General features: G+C 50.0%; 9 protein-coding genes across 9 annotated transcripts; 3 read left to right on the top strand and 6 right to left on the bottom strand.

The window, feature by feature from the left end:
• Positions 1 to 454: 454 nt before the first annotated feature.
• N7508_003958 (uncharacterized protein) lies at positions 455 to 2,321 on the top strand (the record flags this gene model as incomplete). Its single annotated transcript, XM_058462024.1, has 2 exons — positions 455 to 489; positions 542 to 2,321. The coding sequence occupies 2 exons, from the start codon at positions 455 to 457 to the stop codon at positions 2,319 to 2,321; spliced, it is 1,815 nt and encodes a 604-aa protein (XP_058320649.1).
• Positions 2,322 to 2,577: 256 nt separating this feature from the next.
• On the top strand, positions 2,578 to 4,761 carry N7508_003959 (putative 5'-nucleotidase; the record flags this gene model as incomplete). The annotated part of the gene is made up of 4 exons (XM_058462025.1): positions 2,578 to 2,681; positions 2,750 to 2,960; positions 3,014 to 3,207; positions 3,261 to 4,761. 4 exons carry the CDS (start codon positions 2,578 to 2,580, stop codon positions 4,759 to 4,761), a joined length of 2,010 nt encoding a protein of 669 aa, XP_058320650.1.
• Positions 4,762 to 4,959: 198 nt separating this feature from the next.
• N7508_003960 (FAD-binding oxidoreductase) lies at positions 4,960 to 6,549 on the bottom strand (the record flags this gene model as incomplete). The annotated part of the gene is made up of 1 exon (XM_058462026.1): positions 4,960 to 6,549. One exon carries the CDS (start codon positions 6,547 to 6,549, stop codon positions 4,960 to 4,962), a length of 1,590 nt encoding a protein of 529 aa, XP_058320651.1.
• Positions 6,550 to 6,782: 233 nt separating this feature from the next.
• N7508_003961 (uncharacterized protein) lies at positions 6,783 to 8,812 on the bottom strand (the record flags this gene model as incomplete). Its single annotated transcript, XM_058462027.1, has 4 exons — positions 6,783 to 7,214; positions 7,243 to 8,001; positions 8,055 to 8,385; positions 8,478 to 8,812. 4 exons carry the CDS (start codon positions 8,810 to 8,812, stop codon positions 6,783 to 6,785), a joined length of 1,857 nt encoding a protein of 618 aa, XP_058320652.1.
• Positions 8,813 to 9,577: 765 nt separating this feature from the next.
• On the top strand, positions 9,578 to 11,208 carry N7508_003962 (uncharacterized protein; the record flags this gene model as incomplete). The annotated part of the gene is made up of 2 exons (XM_058462028.1): positions 9,578 to 9,865; positions 9,916 to 11,208. The coding sequence occupies 2 exons, from the start codon at positions 9,578 to 9,580 to the stop codon at positions 11,206 to 11,208; spliced, it is 1,581 nt and encodes a 526-aa protein (XP_058320653.1).
• Positions 11,209 to 11,441: 233 nt separating this feature from the next.
• N7508_003963 (uncharacterized protein) lies at positions 11,442 to 12,175 on the bottom strand (the record flags this gene model as incomplete). The annotated part of the gene is made up of 3 exons (XM_058462029.1): positions 11,442 to 11,848; positions 11,900 to 12,112; positions 12,163 to 12,175. The coding sequence occupies 3 exons, from the start codon at positions 12,173 to 12,175 to the stop codon at positions 11,442 to 11,444; spliced, it is 633 nt and encodes a 210-aa protein (XP_058320654.1).
• Positions 12,176 to 12,616: 441 nt separating this feature from the next.
• On the bottom strand, positions 12,617 to 13,036 carry N7508_003964 (uncharacterized protein; the record flags this gene model as incomplete). The annotated part of the gene is made up of 1 exon (XM_058462030.1): positions 12,617 to 13,036. The coding sequence occupies one exon, from the start codon at positions 13,034 to 13,036 to the stop codon at positions 12,617 to 12,619; it is 420 nt and encodes a 139-aa protein (XP_058320655.1).
• Positions 13,037 to 13,081: 45 nt separating this feature from the next.
• On the bottom strand, positions 13,082 to 13,793 carry N7508_003965 (uncharacterized protein; the record flags this gene model as incomplete). The annotated part of the gene is made up of 2 exons (XM_058462031.1): positions 13,082 to 13,292; positions 13,324 to 13,793. Coding segments are annotated over 2 exons (681 nt in total), but the record flags the coding sequence as incomplete, so codon positions are not given.
• A 500-nt stretch (positions 13,794 to 14,293) lies between these two features.
• Positions 14,294 to 15,406, bottom strand: lcp5 (small subunit rRNA maturation protein LCP5; the record flags this gene model as incomplete). The annotated part of the gene is made up of 1 exon (XM_058462032.1): positions 14,294 to 15,406. One exon carries the CDS (start codon positions 15,404 to 15,406, stop codon positions 14,294 to 14,296), a length of 1,113 nt encoding a protein of 370 aa, XP_058320657.1.
• Positions 15,407 to 15,474: the final 68 nt, after the last annotated feature.

Below are 15,474 nucleotides of genomic sequence, written 5' to 3' on the forward strand. Positions count from 1 at the left end.
TTAGAGTCATTCACTAACATTTACAGGTGAATAAAGAAATCCAAGGCAGATTCTAAACGCGCTTCTGCAATTGCAATTGCCTCGAAGGTGGTATTGGTCAAAAAAAAAGGCCAGAATATTGAACAATAGTAGATTCAAAACAAATTAAGCTGTGCTATGGCCTCCAACTGCAACCAAATGTGAGTATCAACTGATTTCAACCTTAGAAGATTTCATACAAAGAGGTGGTTACATAAGCCAATCACATGCCCGGACATTGGCATGAATTTCTCCGTCCTTTTCTCCTTCACTTTCCAGCTTTCATTTTATGGTCGCCATGATGCCTTGGTTGGTCATGGCGCGCGTTCTCTAAATTTCATTCTCACTTCTTGTTTTCGTGGCTCGGCTTTTGCTGATAACCTAACATTCCTAGGGGAAAAAGTTGCCGCGGGTTCCAAGTCTACATCTTGACTCGATGACAAAATCACCACCAATTGTGTTCATAGCCAGGTAAGTTTTTTTCTTCCCGTGCATAAAATTTGCGCTGCTAACTGGGCTGAAGACATGGCGCCCGCCTTGATGCTGCAGACAAAGACTGGCATCTTACCTCGCCTACGCCTTACGACCCCCCTCTCTCCTACGGTGGGTGGATGCAAGCTCGCGCCCTGGGTGTACGGATCGGAAGTCTACTGAGAGCCCGGAAATTCACTGGAGAAGAGCCGAAAGACCAGCATAATCCGGCCTTAGATGATCAGGCCAGCCTAAAACCCGCCCCCGCATCGGACCTGCACGGCCGATATAACGTCATTGTCCATACCTCTCCATATCTGCGATGTCTTCAAACTGCCATTGGTGTCAGTGCGGGTATCAGCTCACATCCTGCTGAGACAAATGAGTCAAGCCCTTCGCCAGTCGCAGTCTCGTCAAACCCCGACCCGCGATGTCTGCTTCGGGTGGATGCATTCTTGGGAGAATGGCTGTCACCAGACTACTTTGACCAGATTACCCCACCTCCTAGCTCGGATAGAATGGTGGCGTCTGCCAAAGCGGAACTGCTGCGTCGTGCCGAAGTCATCCCTGTTGCAGACGGGTCGGCGAGAGCCTTGTCAGGTCATTTTCCCGGTGGCTGGGGCAGTCAATCCCATCCCAGTTCACCCACAACCGAGGAAGAGGAGGGTCTGCATTCTAAAACTACCCAACCCGGTCTGCGACAACGTGCAAGTACCTATGATACCCAGCAAAATTTGGTCCATGCCAAGAACGCAAAGAAGTCCCTGGACCGTTTGAATACGGACCTACCCCCTATTCTAGATGCGTTCTATGTACCTCCCACACCCAGTTACGCGGTCTCTTCTTCCGACCCCATCCCTGTTGGTTATGTTGCCCATGCACGGAACGCATGCACGAAAATTGATTACCAATGGGACAGCTTGCGCACACCCTACTGGGGAACTGGAGGTGAATATGGCGAAGAGTGGAGCACCATGCATGAACGTGTGCATGATGGCTTCCAGCACATGGTGAACTGGTACCGAGCGCAGGGATCATCTGACCGAAGGTCTGGGACCACCTCGAATGGCGCCAGCGCCGACCGTGATGCGCAAACGGTCCTCGTTATAATCACACATGGCGCAGACTGTAATGCATTGATCAGCGCGTTGACTGGTCACTCGGTCCTCCTCGATATCAACACGGCTTCACTCACGATGGCTGTACGACGCAACCGCATCAAGAGCCCCGCCCCGGAGGATGCGCGTAATTCTCCGCAGCGTCAGGGGAGCCAATCGGTCTCACGGGAATACTCCCTGCAGCTTGTGGCGTCCACTGATCATCTGCGGCCAGGAATCAACCCCTCACAACTCACCTCGCTGGCATCTTCCTCTGTGCCACAGCCTGTTCCATCAGCTCCGGTCTCGTCCTATCGAAATCGACTTACTTCTCGTCCATCGCTCCTACAGGGCCCATTGACAACTGAAGCACCACCGAATTCCATTACGAGCCCTCGTGGCTGGACGCTGGCCATGCGCTCGTCTACTAACCCTCGCAGTGCCTCTGGCCTCTGGGGTTCCATGTCTCCTGAAAAGACCGAAAAGACTGAAAAGTCTGAAAACACTGACAAGGTCGACAAGGTCGACGACACAGACGACGACTTTGTACCAAACTTTGGCGACCGCCCAGTTAGCCAAGATTCAGCGCCTCCTGAGAAGCCTGTGGATAGCTGGACAAAACAGTTACCGCAACGGACGCTGTCGCAACGTGGTTTATGGGGAAGCGCGCAATCGTTGGAGGATCGCGAGGGTGGATCTAAGCGACGATGGACAGTGACGGAGCAGAAGTTATGAAGTTATGTTTAAATTCTAGGATACCTCTATGCATGGTGGGCGTTTTGTTATTTTTTGTTTTTTTTTTTTTTGGGTTTCATTATAGCTCTAACATTAGTTAACATTGACACCCCAATCTTCGGGCAACAAATCCAAGGCACTCAGGCACCCAGGTACTCGGGTGGCGGTTCCCCTCATTGTGTCCCTCCTTCTCCTCTCCTCCGTATTCATTCTCCGTATCTTGCTTGACGTTTTTCTTAGACTTATTAGGTTTCACATGGCAAACCTCGACACAGACGGTCACTCCGTCACTTACTGTTCAGATCGAACTGGATCCCCGGATCTACGGCTGATCCACTACAATGATGTTTATCACGTCGAGTATGCGCCTCTCTCGCCCAGCTCGCCACACTGCCTTGAATGGACTTATACTAACATAGTACACATAGGGCTGGCTCTGCAGAGCCTATTGGCGGAATATCTCGATTTCAATCCCTCGTGAACTACTACCGATCGCATCCGCATTTCGCCGGGCATCCCGATATCCTCACCTTCTTCTCCGGCGATGCATTCAATCCGAGTATCGAGAGCACGATTACAAAAGGCAGACATATGGTGCCATTCCTCAACACAGTGGGCACCGATGTGGCGTGTGTGGGTGTGAGTATGACAACCAACAACCCGCCTGACATGTACACCGCTAATTCATCCAGAATCATGACCTTGATTTTGGAGTCGCCCAGTTTCGGCATCTTGCGAGTCAATGTCATTTCCCGTGGCTCTTGGCAAATGTCCTTGACCCGGCATTGGGAGACGATGTTCCAATCGCCGACTGTGCTAAGACCCGCATATTGACATCATCGAACGGGATCAAGGTTGGTGTGTTGGGTCTAGGAGAGAGAGAATGGTATGCATTTCAAACCATACATTCTCAGCGTATTCCGTTAACACAACTGTTAGGCTTAGCACAATTAACGCACTTCCGCCTGATTTGATTTACAAATCCGCATCTGAAACAGCTCGAATACTTGCGAAGCAACTCCGAGAGCAAGGAGCAGACCTTGTCGTCGCGGTTACTCATCAACGCGAACCAAACGATCATAAATTAGCCAACAATTTATCGCCTGATTCTGTTGATATCATCCTCGGGGGGCACGACCATTTTTATGCGCATTCCGTTATCAACGGAATCCATGTCTTGCGATCAGGGACTGATTTCAAACAATTAAGCTATATTGAGGCTTTCCGCAAACCTGGCGGAACTAGGTGGGACTTCAACATCACTCGACGAGATGTAGTTCGCTCGATTCCTGAGGACCCTGACACGGTGACATTGGTGGCCCGGCTCACATCCAGCCTCAAGGCCAAATTGGACAAGCCAATTGGATTTACTGTTAGTCCGCTCGATGGCCGTTTCTCTACTGTGCGCCAGCGTGAATCTAATTTGGGAAACTTTGTTTGTGACTTAATGCGCTTCTACTACGCCGCCGACTGTGCCATGATGGCTGGTGGCACCATTCGCGGCGATCAAATCTATCCACCCGGGATTTTGAAGCTTAAAGATCTGTTGAATTGTTTCCCTTTCGAGGATCCCGTTGTGCTGCTTCGCCTTAGTGGACAGGCATTGCTGAATGCACTTGAGAATGGAGTTAGCCAACTCCCTGCACTCGAGGGCCGGTTTTCGCAAGTGTCGAATATTAGCTATGGGTTCAAGCTCACAGCGCCTGCGGGGTCACGCATCACATTCGCGCGTGTCGGTGGTGAGCCCATTGATCTGCAGCGTGATTATGTCCTTGCGACTCGTGGATACATGGCGCGAGGCAAAGACGGATTCTCTTCATTACTCGTCCAGTCGGAAGGAGGTGAGGTCGAGGAGCTTGTTGACGAGGAAAACGGTGTTCTCATTAGCACTATTCTACGCCAATATTTCTTAAGTCTGAAGGTGCTCGGTAAGTGGAATCGTTGGAGTGCCAGTTTGCGCCGGCACTGGGGTACTGTTCATCGTAACCTGCACGGTGACGGATGGCTGAAACCGCCATCCGCCGCGACATCTCCCAAGACCGAGAAGCCCCCGGTCAAGAAACTAGGGTCACGACCTGCTCTTAAGCGGACAACCCGGGCAGCATACTATTACGGTCGATTCCCTGAAGAGCTTGGACAGGATAGCAAGGGTCTCACTGGGAATGAGACCAATGGCGATGCCATGGACTCTGATTCCGATGAGGATCCCGATATCCTGACCTCATCGCAACCATTCACGAACTACGTTACCTTGCCTGCGCAGTCCTCCGCCGACGAAGAGCACCGCTTGCAAATTGCGCGGCGAGTTGTCCGGAAGTGGATGCGGCATGCAGGACTTCAACCTACAACGTTAAATACCATGGATGGTGAAGGCGAGTTCACTCCAGCCTGGACATCAGGTATCTCTCCTCGACTGGAGGGACGAATTGTGGAGGAATAGACACGCCCTCGGCGTTCCTTTTGGAAATTTCATTTTCGGGTTTTTTTTTCTTTTCACATTTGGTATAAACTGCGTGCTTTCACTATCTTGCATCTTGCATATGCACTGGATCAGGCCTTTCGGCGTTTTTTTGCGACTAACGAGATGGGATGCATGGATACCCTGTTTTCTATATGTGCTGTTTGGCCAGGCTTTGGTTTAGTTGGCCTTCTTCTTAGGAACATCCTTGTGCAATAGATAGTCTCCTCCTCTCCAGGCTTTGTAGACGCCATACAATCCACTGAATGGCCAGACATCCCATAAAGCCCGTTTCACCATTCCTTTCCATCCACTTTCGAACTCTCCGCGATGCGCACCCGGGAGATCCGATTCGCGCACACGTACCTTATCATACAGAGTGGGAAGATGCTGTGCGTGGTACTTCTCACGCAAAGCATCGTAGTCCTTCCTGTTGTATATGTACCAGAACTCTGCCTCTGTATAGTAAGTGTGTGCATAGAGCCATTTCTTTCCCCCAAGGCTATGAACCTTGTGTTCGAGCTGCCGGTTTTGAGCCACAAATTCGGCTTGTCCCGTGGCGGTTGATGGTCCCCAGATTCCGAAGTTCATCAGAGTTTTGCTCCCTGGTTCCGAGTTATATGCTTTGCTGTCCCTCATCGTCTGTCCTTCCAATCCACCGGCGCTCCCAGGGGGTAGTGGACAGAGCCAGATAGGGTATTGCCCGAAGTTCTCTGGATGGTCCAGCCAGTCGAGGAACTCGGAGGCGGTGGACACTGGTACACCGACATCTTGAATAACATACTGGCGTGCGAGGCCACTGACATGCAAAGCGTGGTACATCACCCGGGTGTACATGAACCTATTGAGGAACCAGCGCGTAAGTGAGGTGAAAGGCACACAGAAGTAGCGGAAAGCGTAACGGGCAACCCAGAAGCCTCCCCGGTCATAGCGGAAGAGGTAGTCTGTTAGAGGAATATAGTTTACTGAATCTGGAGTGTGAGAACCAGCATGATTGGTGAGAGATTTGGTCATCCTTTCGACGTGCAAATAAAACCAATTATCTTGTCGACGAGTAAACTGATGGATGATTGAATTGGGACTTTTGCTCACTTGTCGTCCAGCGCAAACAACAATCTTGTTCTTTGAGTAAACGATGCCATCGAGATATTCAGTCTCCGGATCAGCCCGAGCCTCTTCGAAGTCGCGCAATGCATCTTTCATGTTTGAACTGACGTAGTACTTCAATTCAACCAAGGGCTCCGCCTTTTTTAATCGAACCTCCAACAACGTGACCACTCCGAGAGTACCAAAGGAAGATGCAGCGCCCCAGAATAAGTCCGATCGTTTGTCCTCGACATAATCCTTCAATTCGACGCGGTCATTGTAGGCCTTGACCACCTGGCCATCAGCAAGAACCATTTCAATCCAATTGACCGTATTATCGAAGAACCCCTCCCGAAAAGAGCTGCTCTCACCCGAGGTTCCGGAGAATCCGCCTCCGACCGTGATGCCCGGAAATTCCATTACGACGAGAGGGACCAGGCCCATAGTTCGGGTGGCTTTCACAAGGGCATCCATGGGGACATTGGGCTCGACCAGTGCCGTGCAGCTGTCTGCATCGATCTGCAAGACATTGGTGAGATCTGCTGTGCTGACCGTGTTGGATGCGGAGTGATTGGAGGGCCGCGTGCTATTGGTTGCGCCATGGTAAATGCGAAAGGGCTGTTGACGGCGGTGGAATTCAGCCACCCGCGCGGATATCTGCTGTACAGCTTCAGAATGAGTCATGAGGCAATGTAAATGCAAAATGCAGATCTTGGATGTACAATGCAAGGGAGTTGGAGTTGGAGAAATCAGGCAGCTCGATTTCCCCGCGAAGTCGTTATCGATAAGAAACGTATACGGTTAGGGCTGTCCACTATGTGTAGACCATAATATGATAGAGATGGGTATATAATGAATAGAATACATAGAACAGATAAATTGGAATCGCTTGAAATAATGCTGGTATCATAAACTCATTATTGAACTCCAACTGGGCGGGCCCCTGAGAGATTGACCACCCGGCCACCTCCCCCTGCTCCAGCTCCTCCAGCTGCGCCATTTGCCCTAGGCGCGTTGAACCCTGTAGGTGGAGGCTGGACCCAGCCAGGGACGCTAGGATCTTCGCTCTCATGCGTGAATATGGTCTGCCAAACATTCGGGAAACCTGTAGGCAAGGCGCCTCGGAGTCGGGCACCCGGAATGGCGAATCGAGGGTTGCGGTGGGTGAGGTATCCGCGCATTAGACCTTGTGTCAGGAGAGATGCAAAGATTGACTCGATTTCCCGCATCAGAGGAGACGGTATATGTGAATGTTTGCTGTCTTGGGGTTCGTCGGAGTATGGATACACGTCGCAGTCGGCATAATCATCATATGGCTCGCCATCCACCAGTTGACCGGTTTCACTGAGCTGCCAGTGCCCTTCATCATTATAAAACCCCCCCCGGGGCAATGTAGTCGCCATATTCTGCGAGAATTTCGCTATCCTGGGGACCAGTAGTCTCAACACCCCCTGACAGGCCGGCGTACTCGGAATCTGTGGGTTCAAGAATGATCTGCGAACCATATCTGTCGAGAGCTGTGGCACCGGTCGAGCCACTCTCTGGGTGACCATGTTGTGATTGGAGCCATCGCGTTGCTACAATGGCCTTGTTGAGATAGAGGTACGGGGGTGGTCCGCGTTGCGCCTGCGCCTGCGGATCTCCATGGAAACCTCCGTTGATAAAAACTTTGCGCGCAAAAGAGCGCCATACCAAAATCTCGCACCGATTGCGAAGAGTGAGTAAAATTCCTTTGCGGGCAAACCATTCAGCAGTTGGTGAGCTGAGGGAGAGATGCTGTCGAAAGGCAAGGTAATCTCCTCGGGTGATCAATCGACATAGAGGTCCAAATTGTTCTGCAAGACTTTGTGCCTCCGGTCTTTGTAAAAGCGCCCGGGATGGGAAACGGCCCAGGATGATGTTGCATGGTATCAGATAAGTGAGGATGAGGTGTCGTTGGCTTGTGGCCTGGCGGTGGCATTGGTCATAGGCAGCCTGCAGGGCTGTTTGGGCGGGGAAAAAGAGATTGTTGGCAAAGAGGTAACGACCGAGGTAGTAGAGGTAGGTAACACGCTGTGAAGCAGGGAAGTAGGCCAAAGGGGGCGATTGGGCGGTGATACTCGCGAACATCTGCTCAGCATTGCGAAGCTTGCCGCACTGTTTTTCATCAATAATGAGCTTCGGTAGAAAGAGCCAAGAAGGCTGCATACCTGAAAGAGGAGTTTCAGGCACAAGTTGGCCATGAGATAAATACCGATCCGTTTTCCCTCTGGCTTGCCATGCGGGCCAGGAGTGCCAGTGCGGTCAGTGAGGCACTTTATAAAGGCTTCGCGCACGACGTTGGCGGATTTTTCCACCAAAGTAACTTTCTCGATTGTATCATCTTGGTCTGACTGTCCTTCCATTCGTAGGATATGCGCAATCAAGTCCGGTCGACGATCGAGACCCATTGCTAATTTTGCTAGGACCTTCGATAAGTATAGAACAGTAGGAAGAACAACGACCCCCATCTGGCTATCTCCAAGAGCGAGCACGCATTGGCTAAAGTTGTAAAGAATCAAGTTAGTCTTCAGTAGCATTATCGCGGGGTATGTTGCTGCGCGTGCAGTAGACTTCTATGGGGGGGAACCTACTTAAGCAATGCTTTCAACAAGTTGTATGTCTCCAGCAAGTTTTCGGTCTTGACATCACGCAAAAAGGTCAGGTAGAGCTTGAGAAAGGTCGGAAAGGCGGACCACGAGGAGCTACCCTTGGATCGCGGCACGAGACGTTCACATCGTTGGAGAAGCTCGGCATCGGATTGGGGACCTGGGGTGAAGTTGCCTCGTAGCTCCTCAATCATGCGCTCGTAAATTTCCGATAGCGGTGGCTCGATCTGAAGGAAGTCCTGCACCTTAGCACCGTCGCGATTCTGGACCAACTCCCCCAGGCTGCCGAGGAATTGGTCAAGAACAGGGGTTGGACCCATGGTGAGAGAAGGTACTGAGCGCTCAGGCTGTGTGTCGCAGCAGTCGGAAAAATTCAATAATGAAAGATCATGGCGTTTGGGAAGTTGGCAAGAAAGAGTCTAGGTGAAAGACGGGCCTAGCATTATTGCGGCAGAACGAGGCTGACCGCCTGGGGTTTGTATGTGGCCATGAGATGTTTGAAGCTGGGTTCTACGCAATTTACCAAGGCCATTGGACAATTTAGCTCCATGAATATTCTTTTTTGTCCTCTACTTTTTGTAGTGGCATGATAATACTAAGGACATCTCCTCGTATCACCTATCAATTGCGGTTTTGATATTCACGTACTATAGATCAACATATAATGTACTATATTAGACCACGAGATGTCTTAGGTTATTTCCGGGAAGACCAGCTGGTCCTCTGTTACAGTTTGAATTGAGTGTCAGTCGAGCTGACGTGTATCTTTCGAGCTAATAGCATGTGAAAGTAACACATTAGAGCTGCGTAGCTTGCCCAAGGTCCCATTTACAACCTGAAATGCCTAGTTTGTAGTCTTCTGCGAATTGACTCTTGCGACAGCATCCCGAGGGGTATATCAGTGGATTCTGGAGCCCGAAGAAGCAAATAATGGCGAATGAAGCATGTGGATAGACCAAACAGCCCTGATGATCGAAGTATGAAATTCTTGGAATCTTCCGACATGATGTCATGCCTTCACATGAAAGCCACACGTCACATAAATATTCTCTCTCCCTCCTCCATTTCTCTTCTTATTTTCAAACATGGCGGCCTCTAGCGATGAGTCGTTTATACTGGCGCTGATCCGGCATCCATTTGTGGAAACCTTCAGTTGGTTCTACATGGCTCTGCAGGCAGTTCTGGTCTATATCTTTTCCCCCGTTCCCCCACCCCCGACTTCTCAGAACGCCAACATCCCTCGGAAGAGGGTTGCAGTCATTGGTGCTGGACTTACTGGAGTGTCCTCTGCTGCCCATTGTGTGGGCCACGGCTTCGATGTGCAAATGTTTGAATCACGACCCAAGGAACAAGGACTCGGAGGCATCTGGAGTGTAAGAATCGCCCCGTTCAATGGAATGGGACTTCAACTAACAAGCTTCAGAGAGTCAACTCAACCTCTGCATTGCAAGTCCACAGTCTGATGTACCGGTTCCACCCATCTGTCCACTTTGACAGCGCATATCCTTCTCAGCAGCAGATCAAGGAACAGATTATCAAGGTCTGGGAACACTATGACTTGGAGCGGCGTACCGCCTTCAAGACCCCTGTGACCTCCGTGAAAAAGAACAAGCATGGCAAATGGATCATTAACGATGATGAGGCCCAGTATGGCGTCTTCGACGGTATCTTGGCTACAGTAGGCGTGTGTGGAGATCCCAAGATGCCTCCACTGCCCAACCAAGACAACTTCAAGGGAGAAATCTACCATTCATCAAATCTTGATGGCAAGAGTGCCAAGGGAAAGAAGGTGTTGATTGTTGGCGGTGGCGCCAGCGCCATCGAGGCACTGGAATTTGCAGTCAAGAACGGTGCCGCTGAAATCGATGTCTTGTCTCGGTCAGACAAATGGATCATCCCTCGAAACGTCCTTGTGCAATCCCTGCTTGCTTGCAACATCTTTGGCCAGGAGATTTCTCTCTCATGGATTCCCGAATGGTTGCTGCGCAAGTTCTTCTACCGGGACCTTCAAGACATTGCGCCCACTGAAAAGGGAATCTTCACGCAGACTCCCATGGCCAATTCCGAGCTATTTGACCAGATTCGAGAGGGCAAGGCGCACTGGCTGCGCGGCGATATTGTTTCAGTGGAAGAGAAGGGTGTGACTTTCAACTTCCGATCCAAGGGTGTGCCCAAGGGAGGCCCTGGCAAGGAGCGCCTGGTTGAAGGTGACATTATTGTCATGGCGACTGGTTTCAAACGACCTTCATTGAACTTCTTGCCGGAGGAGGTTTTCGAAGAACCGTACGGCCCACCCAGCTGGTATCTCCAAGTCTTCCCACCCAAATACCCGGACATCTGCGCAAACAACAGCACCTATGTTGATGCCATTGGCACAGTTGGCAACATGCATATCGGAATCTACACGCGATTCTTGCTCATGTTCCTGACTGACCCATTGACCCGTCCCACTGAGGCTTGGATGAAGACCTGGATTGATTTCACACGGTTCATGAAGCGTCTGGCACCCACGGGAGCCTTTGAGTTCTTTACCTACGCTGAACTGATTTACTGGTACCTCTTTGTTTTGGTCATCAACCCATTCCGTTGGAAGTGGGCGTTGTTTGTGTTCTTCGGAATCGGCCGTGGTTTACCATTGATGGTCGTCGAGCAGGAGAACGCCTTCCGCCGGGAGCTGAAGAAGCAACGCAAGCCAAAGAATAATAAGGCCCATTGAACTTGGGCAAGGAGACATGTGGCGAATGACATAGCAAGAATTTCTTTGAATTTATGTGGAGCAAAGGCACTGAAGCGATGGAGCCAGGTATTAGACTTTTATTTATGTTGAATGAAAAACAAACCTCAATGCATTTATAACGAGGCAAAGCAGGCCCAGTACACATACTAAGTAACAAGGAGCCATTAAAAGCAACCGTGCGATACTGTATTTGAAAGCTATACTTGATATCATTACTCTTTTATCTCCGATATTTTCTTATCCATGTTGTAAGCCAAGTTTCCCCCTCGTAAAAAGTGACCTGGGATATAACGCTTTTCTTCCAGCCACAGAATGGGCCAGAGTAACGTGACACCAAGAACACAGAACAGTGTTGCAACGAGGTGCCAGCCAAACACGAGCCAGTGTCCAATGTGTGGCATGAGGAACTTGATAAACTCTGAGGTTTGGTACAGATCTTCTTGCTTGGTGATGTAATAAAGACTGTGGTCACCATTGGTTGTGGCATCACTCTTGGGTGAATCAACAGTCAAATCCAAGACCGTGGTGAGGGTGGCTGTAGCAACATGGAAAGGAACAACCCAGATAGAGAATATTTGGGACATGTTCACATAAAGCTTCAGATGTTCCTCATCGAATGCTATACAGACGTCAGTCTTTCCTCGTCTAGCACCGTCGCATTGTGACATACCGATAGAATGGACCTCCAACTCGATTCGGGGCGACATAATCTTGTACCACTGAAATATCTTTGCAACCCACCATCGGCTCCCATGGAAGCTGGGAACTCGACAAAAGGGATGGACAAAAGATGCATTGTTGGTGAAAAACCGCTCCAGGACGGTCTCCTGTAGAGACGGCGGCGACTGCGTCAACAGACGGATGACTGTTGAAATCTCGGCAACTGTAGATAATGTTATTTCGGCCACAATAAAAAGCACACCTGTAACATACCTGGGTTCTCCATTGTGGTGTAAGGGTGTTGCAGAGTGATGAAACGAGCCGAGCAAGATATCAAAAGCTATGACATCATGTCCGCTCACATGTGAATGGGCCATCTAACCAAGTTATGAGGTTTTCTATTTTATGTAGCGCTTCTTATAGTTGAATTGTTGGCTCATTGAATCATGAGATTATAAGAAATTTCTCGTATACATTGGCCTAACTTGGCCTTTCTGTTTTTTTTTTTACGCCTCTTTTGGCCCATCGTCGAATGCTTCGGGCGAATCAATCTGATCGTATAAAGGACCCCCGGCTGTGCTATTCCTGTTTTCCTAGCTTTGGGCATATGCCTTCACATGTGTATCGGTGTTTCCCATATATCCAGAAGATAATGTGTTAACTACACCGAGGATGAATGCCATGGCCTCGGTGCCCAAAAGGTCCTCCAAGCAAAATCCTGGAGAAACTAGCTGGTCGCAAGAGTATTAAGATCAATGCGGGATAGATCACCTGAGCCGTCGTGAGTCAAGGCGTCCACAAACAAGGCATAAGCAATTGGGTTGACCAGCGTCGTCTCGTGAAGATAGAACCCCCCAGCAGGCTCTCCAGGGCACGCAAGTTGAATTTGCGCGTTTGTCACGCCCACATTTCGAGCGTCATGGAGAATCGCTGAGACATTTGGGCCATTTTCAGGCTGCACAACGTCATCAACGCCAGAATAGACACCATTTGTTGGCACATACGTGGAATCTCCATCATCGGCACGAAGAGTTTGGATAAATTTGGTTTCATATCTTTGCTGCTTGAGAGCCGGAGTGCATAATGAGCTAGGGACTATACAGGGCAATTCAGCTAGAGTCCCATGAAAATCAGCACTGATCGTCATGAAATCCTCAAGGGCTTCCCTAGTAGACGGCCAATGTTTCAGCGCTCATTGAAAATCCAATCCACCCTGGGACCAACAGATCGCGCCGATCTTGGAGTTGTTTGGAATCCCCGAGATATAATTGATTGCATAGGCGACATACTCTGCATTGGTCTGAACGTCTCCAGGAGAATTGCCTGGGATATTTACCCAAACTGGGTCTGCAAAGTCGCTTGCTGCAAGCAACTTCTCATAGCTGAAATAGTAGTAGATCCCGCTGGATCAGCAGTACCTGGAACTAAAAGTACTGGTTGTGGACCGAATTGATATCTTGGGCCGTGATACCGTGGATGATGTTGAATATGTTCGCAGGTACCAACCCTTTTGACACTATGTAAATGGCTATTTCGATAGCGTTATAGTCACTGGCGTTTGGAGTAGCAGCAAGCGACGAGAGTGCCCTGTCCAGATTCTGGACAGGATCTGTTTTGCCATCTACTACTTTCTGGAGACTCGCTTCGAGCAGCGCAAGCTCCTGGACGATGCCTTGACCAAGATATATCAAGCCTCTCGCAGTGTGGATTAAGCCACTCAAAATAGGGAAATCTCGGCGTTCAATGGAAGAGTCGGATACTGGGATCCCTAGTGCAGCTGGGATCAACGGGTGCCGCGAAAAGAAATGGAACGAATGAATGCATGGTGGTGACTCCGTCACCAATAAAAGGGCGAATGGGTCTTCAGGGACGACCACGGAAAACAGAAACGAACAGCAGGAGAGTCCTGTGAGGTGAATGGTACAAATATAGGACCTGCATGGAAAAACTAATCAGACTCTAGTTGAATGTAATTAACAGTCTCAGATTGAGGGTGACATCCCAATAAGATGGCCTCTAGAATGTGGCCATAAGTGGATGAACAGCGCTCTCAAATTGTTCTAATGTCGGAAATGAGCAGAAATGTACTTGAACTGCTATAATGAGACCTAGCAAGCAAGTTTGAAACCGCAAGTAATGTCAATGGTGAGGGTAGTTATTCTGACTTCCCTCAATAAGTCAAACGCCTATCTCCCCTCACCTACTAAGCTATCTATATTGCATGCAAGATGCGAGTGCATAGGTAGATATGGCATATGCTTCACAGGGTGTCATATAAGATGGATACAGGTATGTAGTTGGTCAAGACCGACCTTTCAACCAAAAGAAACTCCGATAATGGTCAACATCATCCACAAGAAACGCCTTTTTGAACTTGGAAATTGCTCGCCATATGAGCGACAAATTACCGCTTCCAGCTGTCGACCTTCTTTCGTCGCTTATCGAAGATCTGGCCCATGCCCACGCCATCACCCCGTTGGCCATCCTCGTTGGTCTTTCGTTTACGGCTCTTCTCCAACGCAGCACCGCTGCCTTTGGCTCTTCGAGTAAGGCGCTCAATATGATCCGCGCCTTCATTAAGACCCTTCCATTCATCACCTCCAAATGTGGTATCCTTTCCACGACCGCGTTTGGCCAAGTCCTTCTTAGTCTCCTTCGGCAGACGAACAAAGTTGGTCTCTTCGTAGGTCGTGCGTTCAGCTTCGCGCTCGCGGTCTTTCCTGGACTTGGTAGTTCGGCCACCATCGATAATTGTGCTCCCAATGCTGGGCTCAGCCATAGGCGCAGAAGACATCTCGGCGCTGACGAATTCGTCAATGACATTGGATCGAATAGGTCTGCGGTCCTGGCGTTCGCGACGTTCGGTGGTAGGCAAAGAAGTCGGCATGATCCTCGGGGGGCGGTAAATACCATCTCCAGGGCCCTCGTCGGCTGTCTTGGAGGGCTGGGCCTTCTTCTGCTCAGCGACTTGTTTGGTGAAGGCAGAAACGTTGGGACGATACGCCATTTCATCGATGTCTTCCTCCTCGCTACCACTTTCGTCATCAGAGGCTTCACTGTCCGATTTCGCGGCCTTACGGCTCTTCTTGGTGGGCTGAGCCTTCTCAGATCGTTCCGCATCCTCGGCGGCCTTAATGACCTTGTCCACCTGGTATTTCAGACGCCCCTCAAGAGGGCGAACACCACGCTCAAGAAAAACCCGAAGCTCGATCAATTTCTTCCGAATATCATCCTCGAGGGAGTCGTCTGCCGATAGAGCCTTCTCTTTCAAGGCTTGCTTCGAGGTTTGGCGCAATTGGAAAATAATCAGAAAGACAAGGTTGTGTAGGTACGAAAGCAGGATCTCGCTCTTGGTGTCGAGAAGGGAGATGCCATCCTGCGGAGGCTCAATCGTGACATCGGTAGGCGCATCTTTGTGTGGCTTAGGTAGAGAAGGGGGTGTGTTCGATAGACATGTGTTGAGTGTCTCAAGCAGTGCAGCCAGACTCAAAGGGCGCGAGGGCGCTTGAGAAGTCATGATTGCTGTGCAGATTTGAAGATGCGAAGATGCGAAGATCAATAAATTCGCGGGAAATTTTTGTCCTT

The sequence above is a fragment of the Penicillium antarcticum genome (genome assembly GCF_028974205.1).
Source record: "Penicillium antarcticum strain IBT 31339 chromosome Unknown utg000004l_segment0_segment0, whole genome shotgun sequence".
Lineage (NCBI taxonomy): Eukaryota > Fungi > Ascomycota > Eurotiomycetes > Eurotiales > Aspergillaceae > Penicillium > Penicillium antarcticum.